Source organism: Nasonia vitripennis, chromosome 2 (assembly GCF_009193385.2).
Source record: "Nasonia vitripennis strain AsymCx chromosome 2, Nvit_psr_1.1, whole genome shotgun sequence".
NCBI lineage: Eukaryota > Metazoa > Arthropoda > Insecta > Hymenoptera > Pteromalidae > Nasonia > Nasonia vitripennis.
The window spans coordinates 33,179,813-33,199,175 of NC_045758.1; the positions used below are offsets into that span (position 1 = coordinate 33,179,813).

Below are 19,363 nucleotides of genomic sequence, written 5' to 3' on the forward strand. Positions count from 1 at the left end.
TAGGAGCAATACTTTTATTCGTTAGAGTCAATCACAGCGCGCAGAGAAGTTTAGTTTTATCGGAGCGTTCGGTTTGTTGATCAGAAAGGAATCCACGTCGAGTTCTCCGCCTGCCCAGTCGAATCTTAGCTGGCGACACATCTTGAAATGGAAACAAAAACATCGTTAATGATATGCTTTCTACACTACTTCAATCGTCGCGTAATTGGCTCCTTACCCTGAGCAGTAAAATCTGCATGTTCTGTTCGGCGAGTCGGCGAGCTATGCAAGAACGCGGCCCGTGACCGAAAGGAAGCACGAGGTACGGATGAATCGGCGGTTTCTCGTTTTTTCCTGTCTCTCGCAACCATCGCTCCGGCATAAAGCTGTCGGGCTTCTCGAAGTACTCCGGAAGTCGGCAGGAGATTTGATTTTGCGTAACTACGTTCGTCTGCAATGAGACGTACACATCCAATAAACGTCGTAGAATAGTCGAACGAAAGCATTATACGTACTCCTTTTCGGACGTGGTATCCGTTGAGTACCACGTCGGTCTGCAGTATCCTACCGACTCCGACGGAGATGGGGTTCAGTCTGAAAGTCTCTTTTATAACTGCTTTGGTGTATATCGCGCTCTTCAGAGTTTCGGCCGTGACAACGCAGCTGTCGTCCGGAATGAGTCTCGACGCCTCGGCGTGCAGTTTGTCGAGTGTCTCGGGGTTTCTCGACAGGTGATAGAGCGCGAAAGCCGAGCTGTAGGTCGTCGTGTCGATGCCGGCGAGCAGCATGTCGCAGGCCATGCCGACTACGTCTTTGAAGTCCAACTCGGGATTCTGCAGATAGATCTCCAGCAGAGACTGCTTCTCGTTCGGCGCTTCGTCCTTCAGCTTCTCGAGCTTCTCGGAGACCATCTTCACGGCGACTCTGTAAGCAGCGAAGTTTGAGTTTTGTGATAGCGAAAAAAAAATAACAATGTCAATCGCGTGTGTGTGTGTGTGTGTATTACTCTTCCATGTAGGCCTGGGCCCTGCAGAGTTTCCGGTACTTCGGGGTGTCGAAGAACCGCCAGAGCCGGGGTCCGTTGTCCAGGCGAAGTATGACACTGTTGGTGGTGAAGGCGGCGTCGACGAGTCTCGAGCTCATCGAGTCCCTCAGCATCTCCCGCTCCGAAAAGGCGTCTATCTTGAGATCGAAGGCGACCAGGCAAGTCACTGTAATCGACGCTCGATTAGCCTATATATTACAATACAATTAAGAGGTGTACGAGATCACTCACATTCGAGGAACAGTCTCGACAGCAGCGGCAGCGCGTCGTCGAACCGGCCATCCTCGCACACGCTTACGAATCTCCTGACGATCTCATCGGTATCTTCCGCATAGTTAACGACGTTCCGGGGCCTGCTCAGCGCCTTTTGAAACTCCTTCCGGAGCCGCCACCAGTCGGGTCCGTTCCTATGTACTCGGTAGAAAAAGTCCCGGTAAAAATCGCACAGATAACGATCGAAAAAAAAAAAAAATACACTATAGCGCATACGTGGGCAGAAGACCTCCGCTGTTGTAGATCCATCGCCGATCCAGGCGGTACTTGAAGAGAGCTCGATGACTGCGCCGTTCGGGATAGCGTCCCGTGTCCGCCTTGAAGACCTCGGCTATGTCCTCGGGCCGAAAGACCCAGACTATCGGCTCGCCCAGGACGATCTCCTCGCGCACCAGCGGCCCGTACTCGGCGTACTTGGCCGCGCCGTTCTTGTGCAACTTTTTCATGTCGTACTCGCCTGCGTGCATACATACATATATATATATATATATATATAAAGAGTATATCGAACCGGCCGATCAGCTGATAAAACCCGTAGCGTGTTTATAACTCACCGATGAGCGGCAGGTACTTGTAGAGCGTGCCGATCAGTGGAAGAGCCTTGGGTCCGGGTATCTCCTCGAAGGCTCGCGGTTCGACCTTCGAGCTAAATCGGCGGATAAGGCTCCGCTGCAGCATGATGCTTCGCGCTCGTGAAAAATGCGATACCTATGCAGCCTGGAGGAACGAATCCGTTCGAAGGCTGAGGGGGGAAAAAGGACCGTCGAAAAATCGAGCGACCTGGGCCGTAAGAGAGATGGTACTGATGGGAGAGAGCAGCGAGTTTCTGTGCGCTGCGTCGGAAATGTTATGCAGGCCTCGGCACGTCTCGGGAAGAATTGAATTTCAAACTTTGCTCCGTCGCGAAGCGGAGGCAGATCGAGAGAGCTTGATAAGCAGAGAGGAGACTTTACCCGCGTCGGCTTGTTTGCCGTGGGATAAAAAAGCTTGCTAATAAAATTGCGACAGTGAGAAAGATTTCAAATTAATGGACGAAAAAACGCTCGCGAGTGGGATGAAAAAAAAAAAAAAAAAAAAAAGCGGCGTCAACTATGTATCTATAGTTCGGAAAAACCTGTTTTTATTACGCCGCGATCCCGCGTTTATGCAACCCGACTGGGCTGCACTTGAACTAGGCATATCCCGTCTTGATATCCTTATCGCGTGTACACTCTGTGCGTACTACACAGTTGCTTTCACTAATGGAATTGTAACGGTATACGCACATATCCCCCCCCCCCCTCCTCGTTCTCTCCTCTCCTTTCTCCTCGCTTCTATTTCACCTGCGGACTAATAATATTCCAAAATAATCAGAGAGAGAGACCATAGGAGACAAACATTCCTCACTTCCTCCTCGCAGCTCCTTTCATCCCATCCATTCGCGTTTATGCGCGCGCTTCTCTCCCGCGACACGCATTCCATTTCCATCCAGCACATATAACATATACGTATATTACACGCACGCGAGCAGCGCGCTGAGCGAGTCTGCACGAGAGGCACGAGCGCCGAGCTACTCTTCCACGGCCTAACGGTGTGCGGAGACTACAGGAAGCCGTTGTTGTCTATCCATCGCGCAGTGCGGGAATCGTAGCTCGGGACGACTGGTAGTGTCTATAGTTGTTGTATAGTTTTGGGGTTAGGAACGAGTACTGTACTTTGAAGCACAGCTGCGTAATATATAGGTACAGAAGGGCGCTGCAGAGCGTATATACACACATATATATAGATATATAGTACGATGTGGCCGTTTAGCAGTCGTTGTCAGAGCAAGGCGCGGCTGATCGGTAAGACCGTTGTCATCACCGGGGCCAACACCGGCATCGGTAAGGAGACCGCTCGGGATCTTTACCGACGAGGTCAGTATTTTATGATTATTAGTAAGTGTTGTTACGCGTGGAATCAGCAGGCTGCGTGGCGTGAATTCGCTCTTATCTAATCGAAGCCTACTCTATGTGTCTATTTTTGCAGCTGCAGTGTAGAGATTTAACGAGAGACCGATTATCGCTTGCTTGATGGAAAAAAAATCGGCCGTTTTGAATTTTTGCCAGATATAAAGCCGCGTCATTCAAGGCAATAGTATAAAACCGATATTTAGCGATGTATTTAGCATTAGAAATCGATTGAATTCTTTGTTATTGTTGACGTTTTAAACGCTCGTCGTGTCGCGTACTCTCGTCCTCCTGACGTTTCACAATGCGCGCTACATTGCGCAAGTGATACTTACTCGACGATTCCGTCTATGAGTAAGTACTCTTTCAGCCAGTCAACTACTTACTCGCGCACGCAGAGATCACACTTGCAATTGCGATACACCGTCTTTGTCGTGTCCCGCGAGAACATCACAAGGAAGTCGTCGCGTCTCGTAATTCTTTTCAGTAGACTTTGCAGGAAGATCAAAATGGTCAGGGCTCGCGGAGACTCGCACCGCTGCTCATTTGCAAGCTTAGCTAAATGCGCCGTGTTTTTTGTTGTTTTTTTTTTTCTTTTACAGGCGCAAGAGTCATACTGGCCTGCAGGAACCTCGAGAAGGCGAACCAAGCCGCGGAAGACGTTCGGAATAATCCGCCCAGCAGGTATCGTTTTCATTCAATCCGAGCTCCTCCGATTACCGAGTTTAACGACGAGGGAGGCCGCGAGCATTGCATAACGCGAAAACGATATTGAACGATTACAGAGCCGAGTTGGAGCAGTTCAAGGGCGAACCCGGTGAGCTGGTCGTCTGCAAGCTGAACCTCGCGAGTCTCGCCAGCGTGAGGGAATGCGCGAAGAAGCTTAACGCGAGCGAGCCTCAGATCCACCTGTTGATCAACAACGCCGGGCTCATGATGTGCCCGAAGGAGAAAACCGAGGACGGCTACGAGCTGCAGCTTCAGAGCAATCATCTAGGACACTTCCTACTCACCTTACTGCTCCTGCCTAAAATCAGGTCTTCGGCGCCCGGCGCCAGGATAATCAACGTGTCGTCCATGGCGCATATCAGTGAGTTTATTTCAATCGCGTAAACAAAGTCGCAAACTGGTTATTTTCCTTAAACTCCTATTACAATAACAGGATGAAGGTTGTCTTCGTCGTTTTCTAAAAGGCAGCGTGGTTTGCAAACGAGCAAAAAAAAAAAACGATTTTGTTTTCCAACGTTCTCGATCGATCGACCTCCTTCTCTCTCCGCACCTACGCGCGTACGCGTCTTTAACATATCGATTTTCTCTGTTCGCAATACAAAGGTGGTAGCATGCACTTTGACGACTTGAACTTGGAAAAGTCGTACACGCCTCTGGTAGCCTACCAGCAGAGCAAACTGGCCAACGTACTCTTCACTGCTGAGCTCGCCCGCAAACTCAAAGGTGAGGATATAATTATAAAATCGATTTTTCCCGCGTTCCTTTCGTAGCGCTTCTATCCGCGTGCGTGTACGTCGTCGTTATAATCGGAAAACAAAGCCGCAGCGGGGAAACCGCGTGGAAGGAGGATGATGAACTTGAAACCACTGGTCGTGTTGCAGACTCGGGAATCGAGGGAATCACGACTTACTCGCTCCACCCGGGCGTAATCTCGACGGAGCTCGGTCGGCACTTGGACAAGTCTATGTTCCCGGGCGCCCGGCTCTTCTTCACCGTTTTCAAGCCTTTCATCAAGACGCCCGAGCTCGGCGCACAGACCAGCATTCACTGCGCGGTCGACGAGACCGCCGCTCACGAGACGGGACTCTATTACAAGTATGAGCGCACGACTCGCTTTATAAGTCGTTAGTTGTATATAGGTGTATAATAATTTTTCTCTCCTAATGCGCAGGGAGTGCAGAGTCAGCAGCCCAGCTTCCCAGGCGAACAGCAAGGAGGACGCGGAGAGGCTCTGGTCGGAGAGCCTGAAGCTCGTCGGGTTACCGCAGAAGGAGAATCTTGCCGAACTGCTCGAGGCCATCTCGAGTGAAATCTTGCCTTCGTAGACGTGACAAGACGCGTGTACTGTATTGTTTTCTTAAGAGTGTTAATGTACTATTACTATTTCCCTGTATCTGGTATAGCCGTAGGTTCTTTTTCATCAAACTTGTGTATCCTACGTATATTTTATTTTATTTTTTTTTTATTGATGACGTTCGATGATTTTTTATACCGTTGTACCGAAATAAAAATTGTCCATCGAAAAGCACTAAACGTTTTATAACGGCGATTTCAGGTACAAGAAGACCGTATATGCAGCGGATAAGTAGCCATCAATATAATTCATAGTGCAAAACTCGCGCATCGCACAGGCTATTGAAATTCCTCTGCACAGCCGCCATCGTCCATCTCATTATTCAGATGTGCAGCATATCAGAGCTGAAAAAGAAGCGCGACGCTGAAACGTCTCGCGGTGCAAGTCGTCGTTCGGCTTATCGACGAATCTATCATCCGGGCGAAAGCTCTGCAGAAGATTACGCACGTCATGCTCTCGCGTAGCGCATAGGTATACACTATTTATAGAAACTCGGACTCGAACAGGCTCAAGTTCAACGACATCGGCGCGGGGGCGTGCACGCGATTTATTCGCGCGTTTATATTATATAGTCGCTTCTCCGAGTCGCTGTGGGACGCGGATCAACGACCAGCTAAGGCCTCGTCTCGTTATGTGCCGCTGTGGGGTCGCACGCGCGACTGTGGCATTATACCGAGGTGGAGTCTTGTAATTTAGAAATTATTGATTACGCTCGATTACCCGCTTTTGTGTGTACTGACGGATGTCGGGCGATTTTTCAACGCTCTGTAATGAGCGCAAACTCGCGCTACTACCTATATAAGCATTATTCACGTTTGGGTGTGTGTTTTCTTGTTCACGATTCGCGCATTCACAATCCTGATGGATCGCTTATTTCCAGGCACTTTCTCATCAGCGTCGTCACTTACTCCTCTGCCAAGCGCACTTATTCAACTTGAATCCATTACCCGACGCCGATACGCGAAAGCCATTCATCAGGCGCGTGTAACGTTTTTTTAATTGTTTTTATCTCGAGTCGATTGACGCGCGCAGGTCGTGAAAAATCTTGAATATTAAAGTTATTCAATTTTTAGCCCATTGTCTCCATGCTAATGCAGAGGATCAAGGGTGACGTTCGATAAACGGTATCTCACGGCCAAAACCGTTCTAACCGGCTGGCTTATTTAGAAAACGCGAGAGACAGCTAGCGTCAGCCTCACGAATTGTTTTTCACGATGTCGCTCGTTTCGCCCGAGGCTATCGGTTCGTCCGCGCGCGCGAAGGAAGTAAAGATGATCGAGACTCGAATTCGCGAGAGTCCGTGTCGTCCTCTCGTCGTTCCCCGACTTTCTCTCATTAAGCGCAAGCGGAGAAAAATGTAAGCCTTCCAGAGCTGGATTGGACGATGGCTTTTTGATGAAAGTAAGAGTGTGCTGCAGGAAAATATGACGGGCCCGGTCGTTGCGTAATGTGTTTTCTTATTTTTTTCAACTCGACTCTGTGGTATTCCAAAGTGTTGGCGGCGAATAAACAAAGTGCTACTAATGCACAGGATGTAGAGTGAGCCGTTTTAGCTGCGATCGTGATTTGCAAGTGACTTGTGAAAGTCACTTGATCGCGTGGACATGCCTCGATCGGTTGAGCGCGATTTTTGAATAATGATATATTTTGTAGTCCTAATTAGTTTACCCGGAGAAATCTGCCTCTATTATCGTCTTCTCTCAGACGCCTCAGAGATACCGATAATTAATAGCTTTTCTACGAAGCGTTTGTTGTCTGCCTGTATACTCTTGACAATCACACTAGCGCGAAAAAACTGCATCTGCATACAAAAAAATTCGCCGTAAAAAGAAAAAAACATCTCAGCCTTGAAATGACGGATAGCGGATGACTGGAAGAAATACGAGCTGCGGAGATAGACAAAATAATTAATCGCGCCACAACATAACACTTAAAGTAGCCGGAGGGCGATATTTCAAATTACTATTAGTCTCTACGTATTAATATGCATAATTCATCCCGCGCTACACCCTCGCCGCAAAATCTCGAGCAGTCCTATCAGCAGTCATGGGAAATGTTTAACGAACTCTTAATTATTCTCGAGAATTCAACAAAAAAAAGAATCAATTAAATCCAAGAGTCACACACACACACACAGCGCAATCGCGGCGCGGCGCATCGCTCGTAAATCAAGCTCTCTCTCTCTCTCTCTCTCCCGCGGTAATATCGCGAGCATAAAAGCCCTGCGCGCAATTACGATTGTGCGCGTCTATATATAGCGTCTTCGTCGTCCGCGTATAGCGATGCTCCTTTTGCGCGTTTTACGGCATGCGTCTGTGGCTTTGTCTCGCGGCTACGATCCTCTACTATATAGTATATAGGCCGTTAAATTAATGCCCCGTCGTGGGAGGACTATATAAAGGCGCTTTGAGAGCCTAGAGTAAAAGAGAGCACAGCGGGCGCATCGTATGTAAACAGCTGGCTCTGATTTGTAATCAATTCCTTAGAGCGGATTTTCAGCTCTTATACCATTATGGAGCGCGATGTTTTATCAGCCCGTATAAGCAATTTCCCCTGTGGTACGTATAACATGGGGGGAAAGAAGGTGCGCTTGTAAATAGCTATCGTCCCGGGAAATCTGACGGCGCAGGCATGCATATAGTGTCAACCTTGAAGTCGCTCGTTATTATCATTAGCGCCTCGCTTTAATCAAGACCCTCTTGCGTCGGCTGAATTTTTTCAATAATGCTGCGCGAAGCTGAGCTGGGATCCATACGATGATAGCATCTAGCCATGGACTGCAGAATAATCGTATTTATTAATCATACTGTAGAGACGGTTAAAGCAGTCTGCGGACAGATTGCGATGAGGGAAATGAAAAGCTGCCGGTGCGCCATCTATCTTCGCTCTTTTCTTATAACAGAGGCGATCTCTGGAGGTGGAATTAGTCATAGCGTGTATATTTTTCACTTTTCATAACGCTACGTCAATATTTTTCCAACCGATATGTAGTTCGAGTTTTTCAATATAACCGCGCCGCGAGCGATTACACGCGCTAAGAATAGCCCCTTCGAATCACTTCGTCGAACTAATTTTCGCCTGTATATACAATGAGCCCAATCGACGCCACCACAATAAGCTCAATTTCAAAAGCCATAAGCGTAACCAATCACTATACATCCGATCAATCTCCCAACAACGACACACGCGAGAACATTTCAAACGGATAAAGAAGAGATCGAGAGACAAGGAGCCGAATCCCTCGAAGGCTGTGCATCACACTATCGTATCTAAGACGCGGACTCCCTCGCAAACGGTCGATTCGAAAAAGGCGCGCGCGTTGCGCAAAGCCCATAGCGCTTGATCCTTGGCATCGAATCTCCGCGGTCACTCTCGAGAGACGGACGCCCACGCGCGTCTCTTTTCCATCGCCTCTCTCTGTGCGTGTGTGCGTAAGTATTCGAGAAAAGCGATCGTCGCGGCTCTCCTTTTATCGCGCGATTTCATTACATTCCGCGAGGATAATTCGAAGGTGATGTGGTCTGTACGGATCACACAGGCGTGTGCGAATTTATGCGCAGCGACTGGCCTGGTTACGGTGACGGAGACTTAGAACAGGAGCGAGGCCGCGCGCGGGAAAACGCGACCGTGAAATGCTCGCACGATTCTCTGTGTTTCACGCGGGGACGACGTGGGCAAGGTCTTCGTTAATGCGATATATAGTTTATCGGCGTGGGCTTGTGTACGAATGAGTATCGATTATTGGAATCTCGTTATGACGGACCAGACGCGCCTAATTTCATTCGGGAAACGATTTTGCACGCCTACCTGAGCTTATTTGGACGCCTCGAGATTCGGAGCAAAACAAAGGTGCGGTTGCGGCTGCGGGAAAAAAAGCTCGTAAGGAGAGCTGTATGCATTTTTTTTTTTGTTCGAGTCATCTGCTTTAGTCGTAAGAGTGATACGCTTGTTTTTCAAGCCGGCGACGACTATTCCCGCGGGAATCAAAGTACCCGAAAATTTCATTTCGGAAATCGGCACGCGCGCGTTACGTCGTTAAACGGCCAACCTGTTCGAAAGTCGGCTCTGCGAGTTACTTAACAAACGCGTTAAAATTCATACCACCGCGAGTAAAAGGGAAATTTCACCGGCCCTTTATTCGCGCGGTTGCATATTTCCCGCCGATACATAGCCCCGGTCAGTTTTAAAAAATCCACGTCGTCGTCGCGTAATAAGCATATATTAAAGCGGTATGAGAGCGGCGGCTCGTTGCGAAGGCGGCTGCCCCCGTAAACGGCGCCTCAGCGGCTCGGCACCGGCCAAACTCGCTCGGCCGCGGTAGACAAGTTCCGTCCCCGCGATCGCGCGGACTCCTCGAAAATCGCCGCCGCGCTCTCTCTCTTCTCCTTCGAATCAGCGTCTAATTGTTCAATGTCGTTGCGCAGTGCAGTTCTCCTCAGTGCGTGCTGAAGTATATCATCGTCAAGCCTGATTCGGATAAGAGACGGAGAAATGAGGCTACATCGGGCCGTTTTTGGACTCTTGGTGAGTTGCTCGTATATATTTATCGTTCGCGGTTTTCCGATGGTGCAGTGTTGTATACGTCGCTTCCGATCCGCACAGGGAAGTATTTGCCGGCGAGCTCTATTTCTGCGGCTGCGTGTGGCTTCGGGCGCTGCAAAAGTGAAAGTATCAGTCGGCCGGTAAAAGAAATTGCAGACGACGGTAGCGAGAGAGATATATATATATATATATATAGATATAGATATAGATACTCGCGGCTATGCTCCGCTTTGGCGCGAGATTCGAATCTGCGACGCGCCCCTTTGTTCTCTATCGTTGTATTATGAACTATCTGTGTACGGTATACTCGCAGTTTCTTTCTCCGATTCGACGTGGCGGCGGCGGTGGATCTTGACACTGATCGTTGAATTTTCACGGCTTTTGATCCGCCTGGGAAAGGGGCTACCTATATATACTTCTGATACCGATCTATATCTATACGAAGCAGAAAGGCTCTTGTGAGTGTGTTTTTTTCTTCAAAAGCGGGCGTGTAGCGTATGAAGAAAGATACGCGTATGTGCGCTCTATGACATAACGCTCCGCTCGCTATTTGATACCTCTCGTGAATGACTTTGAAATCCATTCGTACATTATAGATAAAATCGCGGGCGTGTGTGTGTTCGTAACACTTTTTTTTTTTTTTGTGCTTTGATGCAACAGTAAGCGATCGCGAGCAGTGTGTGCGCGGTGCCTTTTGTTTAAGTGTATCTACGTGTACGAGTTTGCGTTTTTATTATCGATCGCCTGCTTAAATCACGGTGTATTTAATACGGTGAATTGTAATACGGAAAGTACGGGCGACTTTTTGAAAGCTTATATTCACGGTTAATCCAGTCTGCGAAAAAATGAAACGACGATAATTATGCAATGGCTACAGACAATTTGATCTCGGAACCTTTTAAAAGTTTCCCCATCCCACATAGACGGCTGGGTATACTTAAAGCGTGTTCCCATCATAGGCTTATCTCGTTCCTCTCGTCGTTTTCGCACTGCTCGATCTCTCGGCTTTTCTTTTCTTCTCTATATAGTGTTTAAATAATCCTACCAGTTCCTTTCTTCTTTTACCAATGAAAGCGTCTATATATGTCTTATGTATATCGGGCGAGAAATCCGACGAATTGCGAAACTCGAGTGTTTGATTTTTTATCCTCCCGGAGCCGTTTGCAAACATTGCGCAAGTCGCGGGATCTTCCAAAAATGTATATAATGAAGCTCGTTCTTTTGAAGGAGACAAATCGATCTTAAATTCCACGTCGGCGCATATACCTGACATGGAATTTCTTCTTCAAAAGTATCCGCGTGCCACGCGTGCATCTCGTCTCTCTATAATAGACAAAGGCAAATTTCTAGCATAGCAGGACAAACAAAGGCCGCCAATGACTCAATCGCGCTGGTCTCGCGAGACAATGGGCTGGTATACGCCTGTGTGCAGGTCGTCTCCGCGGCACGTGCTGCGTATCGAGCATCTCTCTCTCTCTCTCTCAGCTCGAAAAATCCGCGGAAGGAAATTGCCAAATCGACAGCGCTCGTCATTTTCCCGCAAACGTGTGCACGATTTGTTTATACCGGCTATATCTACTCTCTTAACCTTATCTCTCAATTGAGACCTCCGCTCTCACGCTGTGTGTATAACGCGTGTACGTGGGCGCGATTAATCCCCTCGTTGGCCAACCGCACTGCCCGCTAATTGACAGTTGGGCCACGTATCGCGTAAAAAAGTGGCCCGCGGCTTTGACCGTTATATGACAAAAAAAAAAAAAGAACAAGAGCGTCGCGAAACTCGCGCCTCTACTATTATCCGTATAAGTATAACGAGTTCTGCGTCAGCGCGATAAAAAAAAAAACAAAAACGAGAGAGCGATAAGTGTGTAAATCGTCATCGACTTAGACATACTCTCCATCGAGTGCGTATACATCAGAAGCCGGCCGACCTCGCGGTGAACCCACGCAGCTATTCTGTATAGGCGCGAGAGCTGTTGCGAGAGAGGCGGAACAAAGATGTGGTGCCGGTTGCGGTTTTTTTTGTCAGGCCTTTCCTAACCCCGTAATGTACGCGGCTAGTACAACATTTGCATCGGGGCAGCTCGAGGAAGGACCATCGCGGCCGAAAGTTTGTGAATTGTGAAAATGAGAGAGGAGCTTCGACCACTGCAATTTAGTATACACGGTCGTCCTCGTTTCGGAGAGGCGAAATTATTCGCGATTAGACGTGCTTGTCTCGGCGTCGTGGCGCAATTTGACGCTTCGCTGATAACGAGCCAGCGAGTCGCCCGTTTCTTTTTCATGCATCGACTTCGTCGCTGTTACTCTCGCGATTGATGGGCTTTTTTCACCCGCTCATTCATCTTTTACGGGACACCCGTGACGAAATTAGCAATGGGCGTGTGCTACATCTATATTGGACTGTTTGTATAGATCGTTAAGATTTTAATGGCTTTTTTCGATCGCTCGGGCATTCGATTCGGGATGAACTTTCACTTCGAAGACACAAGCGTGCCCCGGACTTTTCATTCTTACGAGGCCGGATCATCCGCGTCGAGAGCTGGAACGCCGAGTGACGTAAGCGCGCGGCGCGTAGGGAAATTATACGTGTAATTTGGGTATATATATATATATATATATGATGCATCGATCATCGCACCTATACCGGTCTTTTTAATTTTCCAATTTTTAATCAAACATAGGTATAGAGGAATTAAGATGGAGTGAAAGTATATGTTGTCGATCACTAAACATTAGATCTGACTGCAGTTATCTGTTGGGCATCTGTAGCATGAGCGTTTCAAGCAGGCCCAAAACGGAATGTATACTCTTTGGCATATCGACGCAACGCTATATAACGCACTGGCCTCGCGGATATGGATGAGGGAGGCGGGAAAGAGCCCGTGCGCCACCTACATTCGACAGCCGTAAACAGGAGAGTTTGAGTGTTTACTCTAAAAAAACCCGCATCGCCTTATATAATATCTCGTTATTACGCTTACGCACAAGCGCGCATTATCCACACCTCTCTCTCTCTCTCTTCTGTAATCATCATCCTTACTGCACCGCTCGCACATCGGCCGACTTATACGCACGAGAACGATTTGCTGCGCACGCACAGAATCGAAAAAGGTACGTGACGCTGAGCAGCGCTCTTCCAATTATGCGAGTGTTCTATAAGCATCTTCTCTATAGCTCCTAAAGGCCCAGCACTGCAGCGCGGAGCGAATTATTGCGACAGTTGCAGTCGCGTTATAAGAGTGTATAGTTACCCGGTGTATAGTGGCGCAACTTCTTTTCGCGTGTATATATATATATATATGCGCTTTTCCTCGACTCCTCTCGCGCGCGCAGATGCGAGTCGCTTTGTGTTTAAATTAGTCCACGAGGTGTCACGACTCGGCTGACGCTTATGGTACTTTGTTGGCGAATTTTTAACGGATGACGTCGTCTAATGCCTCGGAGAGGGAAGCTGTGTTCTCTATTAATCCGCCGATAGTGTACAAGTCATCTGTTATCCGAGCCTGGTGATTTCGACTTGAAGAATTCTAGCGATGCTTCCCCTTTTGCTTTCATCGTCGGAAACAGCTTCGCGAGTAAGCTTCATTATATTTTCGGATAAAAAAAAAAACACTCGACATCTATGTACAATAGCAGCGCCATTGAGTCGAGCAAAAAAATTTAATCACACAACTCCTCGATCACTTTCGCCGGCGGTCTAGATCATCGATCTATACATAGGGGGGGGGGGGGAACGCCCTCCCGTATACAGCCTCGCGATTAACACAACGTGACGAGGCGCATTAGATCGACTTATAAAAAAAAGAGGGCTCCCGATCGGATATACCAACACCACCACGCATACGCACGCGCTTTCATTTCTCTCTCTCTCTCTCTCTCTCTCTCTCTCTTTGGCCGTAGGCGCGTTACTCGCACTTATATACTCTCGTTAATCCGCTCACACGTGCGCGCACGCGATCCAGTTTCGCCGGCGCGCCGATCGAAATCGAAAGTCTCTGTATACGAGCTCTCTTACGATATAGTACACCCGATAGTCTCTTCCGATCGGTATCTCGCCGAATTTTCAGCCGCTTGCGAAAAATCGGCAGCTCGGATATATAAACTGACCGCCTCTCTGTGTGCATGTGCGTGTGCGCGTGTGTGTGTGTGTAGGAGCTGTGGCGCCTCTCGCGAGTGTTTGTTTTCTCTCGACGCTAAGTATCGCCCGATAGATATATCGACGCCGCGCGAAGCGACAGGGAAAACGCCTTTGTTTGCATTTCAGTGCGCTCGAGCGAAACCGAGCGGTGAAGCTTTTTAAAATCGCGGCGGGAGAGAGTTCAGTGAACTTTCTCATTCTATATATTACTCGAATCGTGCTGTTTTTGAAAGTAAGACGAGATCTTTTTTATCCAAGTCTCGCGATGAATTGTGAATTTTGCAATAAGCGCAGCAGAAAAAGTCGGCTCTGCTAAGACGCGATTACTCGAGCGCGTAGAAAATAGCAGGAGCTTTTAAGAAGAAGCAGCCAAAAGGCGAGTGCTGCAGGAAAAGCGGCGTCGGTGGCGGGAGTGTGAGCCGGCTCGCAAGCGAGAGAGAGAGAGAGAGAGAGAGAGAGAGAGAAAGGAGTCGGCGGCGGCGCAGCGACGTAGGAGGCGCGGGTCGTCGCGCAGCTGGCGTCCAGCAGCGTCAGGCAGTGAGCTTCGCGCAATAGCCCAGAAATGTTGTCTCTCAGTCGGTGCCGACTAGTCCGTAAGTCGTTACGGAGTAGCCGCTCTCGGCAGCCCGCGAATTTTCAAACCGGCCGCCCAGACATGTGAGCGCGAGCAGCTCTCACTTTTCTTCTCTTTGTTAGACATTTATGATTATTATTATTATTATTATTATTATTAATCGAACTCTGGATTAAAAGCTTCTTACGCGTAGTGCCGATTTCGCGTGTGTGCCAACGAACTGTACTGCTCGACCACGTCGTGCTCAGAGATGAGGCTGTTCCTGATCGGATCGATCGTCGCGTTTCATCTGCTCCAGGTACATATTATACCCACGGCTGATTGTAACATCTTTATAGGTACGTTTTATCTGGGTGGGGGTGGAGAGAGAAAAAAATAACGATCGCGCGCGGTTTTTCCCCCCCGCGGTGCGCGCAAGTGTGTATAGGTATACACGGAGAATTTCGCCGATCTCAAGAAGCGAAAGCGAACACGGATAATTAACGATCAGTCGGCGTTTGTTTATTTCGAGGATTCTTTTTCGTCGTCGCGATTCGATGATCTGTCTGAATTGGAAGCGTAGTTGTGCCGATCGACGCGAAAATCGACGTTTTTACATTATTCATAAGAGCGTAAAGCCGGTGCAGAAATCACTCGGCGCGTATGCAAATCGGATTGCGCGGACGTTTACGAGGCGTAAACACGCGAAAATTCTCTCTCGCGGACGATTTATCGGCAAAAATGACGTCGAGCGTCGATCATCGATAAAGGGGGGAAAACGAGCCGCGCGCATGAATGAACAGCTCATCCGCGCGTCGTTGGATCTTAACTGCTTTCTCGTTTGCGGGATAAAGAAACGCCGGTAATACGCCGCGTTTATGCGCTATAATCGCGTAATCGCTCGTAAGCTGTTCTCTCTCTCTCTCTCTCTCTCTCTCTCTCTCTCTCTCTCTCTCTCTCTGTCGAATTATTGTACTAATTCAGCTCGTCAGTACTTTCCACGCCGTCTTATCAATGCGGATTAAGAAGTTAACGCGTTCCCAGTCGATCCTCCACCGAAGAGAGCTGCATACAATACAACGTTGCCATTGACTCGAGAGAGCGAGCGAAAACAAAAGTGCAAGTGCGCAAGCGCGCACGCGGCGACGGAGAAAGAAAGAGCGAAACAATCGTTCTGGAAACTTTGACGCTGATTCAAGGGGAACACCTCGAAAATCCGCGAGATAACGTTGCATCGATCGGTCGAAAAGAGGCGTGTTATATCGTGCTTGGGAAACTTGAAGTTTTGCACTTTATAACGTATAAGCGCGCTAATGAGCGAGCGAGATAGGAAATGGTTTTCCGAGAGGTGCATACAGTTCGAAGCGAAGGTGTGCATACCTACGATGATTTACGGGAATATTCAAATCCCCATAGCATCGATCCTTCGAAGAATGAAATCTGCCGGTTTCATCTGCGCGGAGGCGTGGTTGGGAAACTGGGTCGAGCCGCGCAGAATCGCTGTTATCATCGCTGCAGAGACGGTATAGAAAACAATGCTCGTGTCGCCGACTATTCGCGAGGCCTAGCTACTTTTTTCAACGGGTTCGCGGGCGTTACTAACGAATTTAAAAATTATTCCGGGAAGCACGAAGCGTAAATCACTCCAAAACTAGCCTAACAGTATTATACCGCAAATGACTCCTGGCCAACTTAAAGCCTGACATAATTGCAGAAGAAACACTGCCCTTTATATCTTTGCCTTTGAACAAAAAAAAGAAAAAAGCCTCCGAACTGGTTTCTCCGTAGGCGTGTCTATATAAATTTCGCTCATAGCGCACATTCTCCGTCGAGGAAGAGCGCACGCGAGATCCGATTAATTCGAGGAAGGGAATGACGACCTCTATCCCCCTTTTGAAGCACGCGCGCGACGCTTAATTGGCATGGAGCAGCAGCTCTCGTATCTGATATATGCGTGTGTATTTTTCTCGCCCGCAGCTGCGAAATTCATTCCGGTTATTGAATGCTACAAGTATAAAAGAGCCGCTGTTTATCGACTCGCGATCCCCTTCGATTATACGGGAGTTTAACCGTGGGCGACTGCTTATTTATCAGCGCTTGTATCATTCACCGTGTATATCCGAGAGAAACAAAAGCGTTTTCCAATTGCACACAGAGCCACTGGAGAGTCGATGGAAAATCGCATTCCGCTTTAAGATAATTCATTTCCTTTGTCCGCTCGTCTCTTACTCTCTCTCTCTCTCTCTCGGGGTCCAGCCCCCTTAACCCTCTACGATGCGTCCGCGAGATTTTACCGAGCTCGCTTTACGAGCCGTGTGTGTACCGCGAGAAAAATGCGATTTTTGCCGTTGCTTCTCGCATCTGACCCCAGGTCGGACCGTTGTAAACTGGCTACTTTATTGCGGCCGGCCGGCTATTTAAACTGGATTTTACGCGCGTCTTCCACGTGGCTCGCGTGAAAGCCATCGCTATAGGATTCTTGGAGGAGCGAGCCTGACATTGACATTAATTTTGCGCAGCGAGGAGGAGGGGAAAAAAAAATTGTACTGGCTTTGCGTATATATGGAGACTCGCGATCTCGAATCGTCGAGAGAGCGCAACGAAGTGTCCATATTCGGAGGGAAGACTGCTTATGCGCACTCGCGTGGAAAGAATCTTCACTGAATTTACACATATGGCTGTCCAATGAGTGTATTGTTAATTTTTTTTCGTTTTTTTTTTCCCCGCTCGAGTGCGTTTACCGCGCGAATCTCGCGTGTTTTGATCAGCCGGCCAATAACCGCGTTTCTTCGGATACAACAAAGCATCGCCCCAAATCGGGAATAATAGGTATACCGTTACAGGCGCACGTGCGCGAGAACGTCAAAATCGTTCATTCGAGTCGTATAGGCGACGATGAAAAGACGAAAAATCAAAACTGGGCTGCGAAGGAGGAGGCTGAATCAGGGTCAGGCATGCCCGGCCTCTCGGCTGCGCTTATTGAAGGCCGTTAAAGTGCGAATGCGCGTTCGCGCATCAGCCTTAACATTGAATTTCCTGCCGCATAGCAATGCCCCTTTCTTTTTCTTGTTTACACGCGGCGAGTCGCTTAATTAAGCCTCTCTTTTCTCACGCGCTCGATTAGATCTGTACACCGCGAAAATGAAAAAAAAAACGAATCATCGATTCAGCTGGCTAATTCGACGATCGGCCATACGGCGTCACATCGGCGACTGATGCGAGGGAAAAATTTGCATTGAAAAGATAAACGCTGCAGCTGCGCCGCCGAGAGGCCCACGCGCCGCAGAGACAAAGATCCTGTAACCCATATAAAAGTTTCGAAACTCGAGAGAGAGAGAGTCAATTGCCGCAAAAAAAAAAAAAAAGTGCAACGACTTCTAGGCGATAAGACACACAGGCAGGCAAATATAAGCGCGTGTATATAGTAGGAGTGACAGCTAGCGATGAAGTCATCGGTGAATTTTTCCCGCTCTCGCTTTTCTATAAACAGACAGCGGCGAATTTATTCGCTACACACGTCGCCTCCTTTTACGGCTTTTCGAATAATCGATCGACTCGCGGATTCCCAGTATAATATAAAAGAGAGTGAGATTTTCTTTTCTTCGACTACACTCGCGCGGCGTATACAGGCTGTTTCCTTATTTTCAAGCCTATTGTTCGGCTCGAGGATTATTAGGAGAAACCATGGGATCCGCGCGTTACGCGTTATGCAAACAAGCGCCGGTAAAAATAAATCAAAGCGCGGCGAAGGGGGAGAGAGAAAGAGGTAATTGACGGGGCAAACAAGAGACGTGAATCTTGGGGAAAAAAATCGACTGCAGCCGCGGCACTAAACGCATGTAACGCCGTAGGGAACCACCCACGCGATGTGTGCGTACACCACACGCGCCGGCTCTAACCGTAATAGGAAGTGCGTGAGCGGCCTCTGAAGCATACACGCCTCGGCTCTCTCTCTCTCTCAGTATCTTGAGTGTGTGTACCTGGGCGCCTGTAGTTATGGGTTCTGTCTTTATCTCTCTCTCTCTCTCTCTCTGTCTCTATTGCTGAGCTTTATCTGGGCCTGATTTCGCTCGTTCGCGTGTCGTATTATATTCCCGCGAAGGATTGTCCAGATACTGCTCAGAGGCTTCGATCGAGTAGTTTGTAGATTTCGAATACCGTCGCTATACTTGTTACACTGTATTGGCAGATACTATAACGATAAACATCTCCGATGAATTTTAAGCAGCCCATTCGGCGAAATTGACTCATCCGCGCAGGATACCGCATAAAAACTAACGACCCAATGTGTCTTTTCGCGTGTGGTTTGCGAAACGAGCCCTTCATAAGCGCGTATAGTCGTGCACCGCGACGAACGAGGATGTACAGGGCAATTTGTGCACGTACGAAGCAGCACTTGTCGTTTTAATCATCGGTGCGTGAGGAGAGACGCGTCGTAATAAGGTATTTTTAGATATCGTTCGCGCCGCGATGAATATTCATGGGCGATTATATGCGAGATGTGCAGTGAAAAACATTTTTTCGAGGGCAGCCGATCTAGAGAATAAACCTTTCATCTCGGCTGAACGCGACTCGTGCAGAGGATGTGAAAGGAGCTATTGGCACGAGTCGGAAAGTTTTTGCTGCGATTATAAATTAACTGAAATTTGATAAAAAAAAAGGACGAAACTTACTCGCGGATTCTACCGGTGGACAACTTTCGAAACCTTGAAAAAATCATCGTGCAGAGTCGAAGGTGATATTTGGCGATTGTTTTCACAAAAATTCCAATTTAAATCGCATACTATCTTACCTCGGCAAACATTTTCGTACAGGCGGC

The 19,363-nt window shown here is 48.3% G+C and overlaps 3 protein-coding genes across 5 annotated transcripts in view; 2 read left to right on the top strand and 1 right to left on the bottom strand.

Moving 5' to 3' along the window:
• LOC100117435 (cytochrome P450 302a1, mitochondrial) overlaps positions 1 to 19,363 on the bottom strand; it is a 23,214-nt gene continuing 3,851 nt past the window's right edge. Inside the window, exons 2-8 of the mRNA XM_001601625.6 lie at positions 1,852 to 2,039; positions 1,514 to 1,754; positions 1,256 to 1,431; positions 986 to 1,190; positions 495 to 903; positions 218 to 430; positions 1 to 141 (exon numbers count right to left, since the gene is read on the bottom strand). Coding sequence (XP_001601675.1) covers positions 28 to 141; positions 218 to 430; positions 495 to 903; positions 986 to 1,190; positions 1,256 to 1,431; positions 1,514 to 1,754; positions 1,852 to 1,975 — 1,482 coding nt within the window. The 5' untranslated portion in view covers positions 1,976 to 2,039 and the 3' untranslated portion in view covers positions 1 to 27. The remainder of the gene's footprint in view (positions 142 to 217; positions 431 to 494; positions 904 to 985; positions 1,191 to 1,255; positions 1,432 to 1,513; positions 1,755 to 1,851; positions 2,040 to 19,363) is intronic.
• Positions 2,503 to 5,482, top strand: LOC100117397 (retinol dehydrogenase 11). 2 transcript variants are annotated; one of them, XM_001601600.6, is made up of 6 exons: positions 2,503 to 3,192; positions 3,828 to 3,909; positions 4,011 to 4,315; positions 4,558 to 4,677; positions 4,836 to 5,049; positions 5,126 to 5,482. In XM_001601600.6, the coding sequence occupies exons 1-6, from the start codon at positions 3,075 to 3,077 to the stop codon at positions 5,277 to 5,279; spliced, it is 993 nt and encodes a 330-aa protein (XP_001601650.2). In that variant the 5' UTR covers positions 2,503 to 3,074; the 3' UTR covers positions 5,280 to 5,482. The 2 variants fall into 2 exon arrangements, with proteins under 2 accessions (XP_001601650.2, XP_008204819.1); XM_008206597.4 differs by lacking the exon at positions 2,503 to 3,192 and adding an exon at positions 3,232 to 3,579.
• The window catches only part of LOC100117367 (cuticular protein RR family member 58), a 20,244-nt gene continuing 8,936 nt past the window's right edge, over positions 8,056 to 19,363 (top strand). The window contains exons 1-2 of one of the 2 annotated variants that reach the window (XM_016983127.3): positions 14,501 to 14,682; positions 14,759 to 14,863. In XM_016983127.3, coding sequence (XP_016838616.1) covers positions 14,816 to 14,863 — 48 coding nt within the window. In that variant the 5' untranslated portion in view covers positions 14,501 to 14,682; positions 14,759 to 14,815. Of the gene's footprint in view, positions 9,833 to 14,500; positions 14,683 to 14,758; positions 14,864 to 19,363 lie in introns of those variants that run through there. The other variant, XM_008206593.4, reaches the window with a different exon arrangement.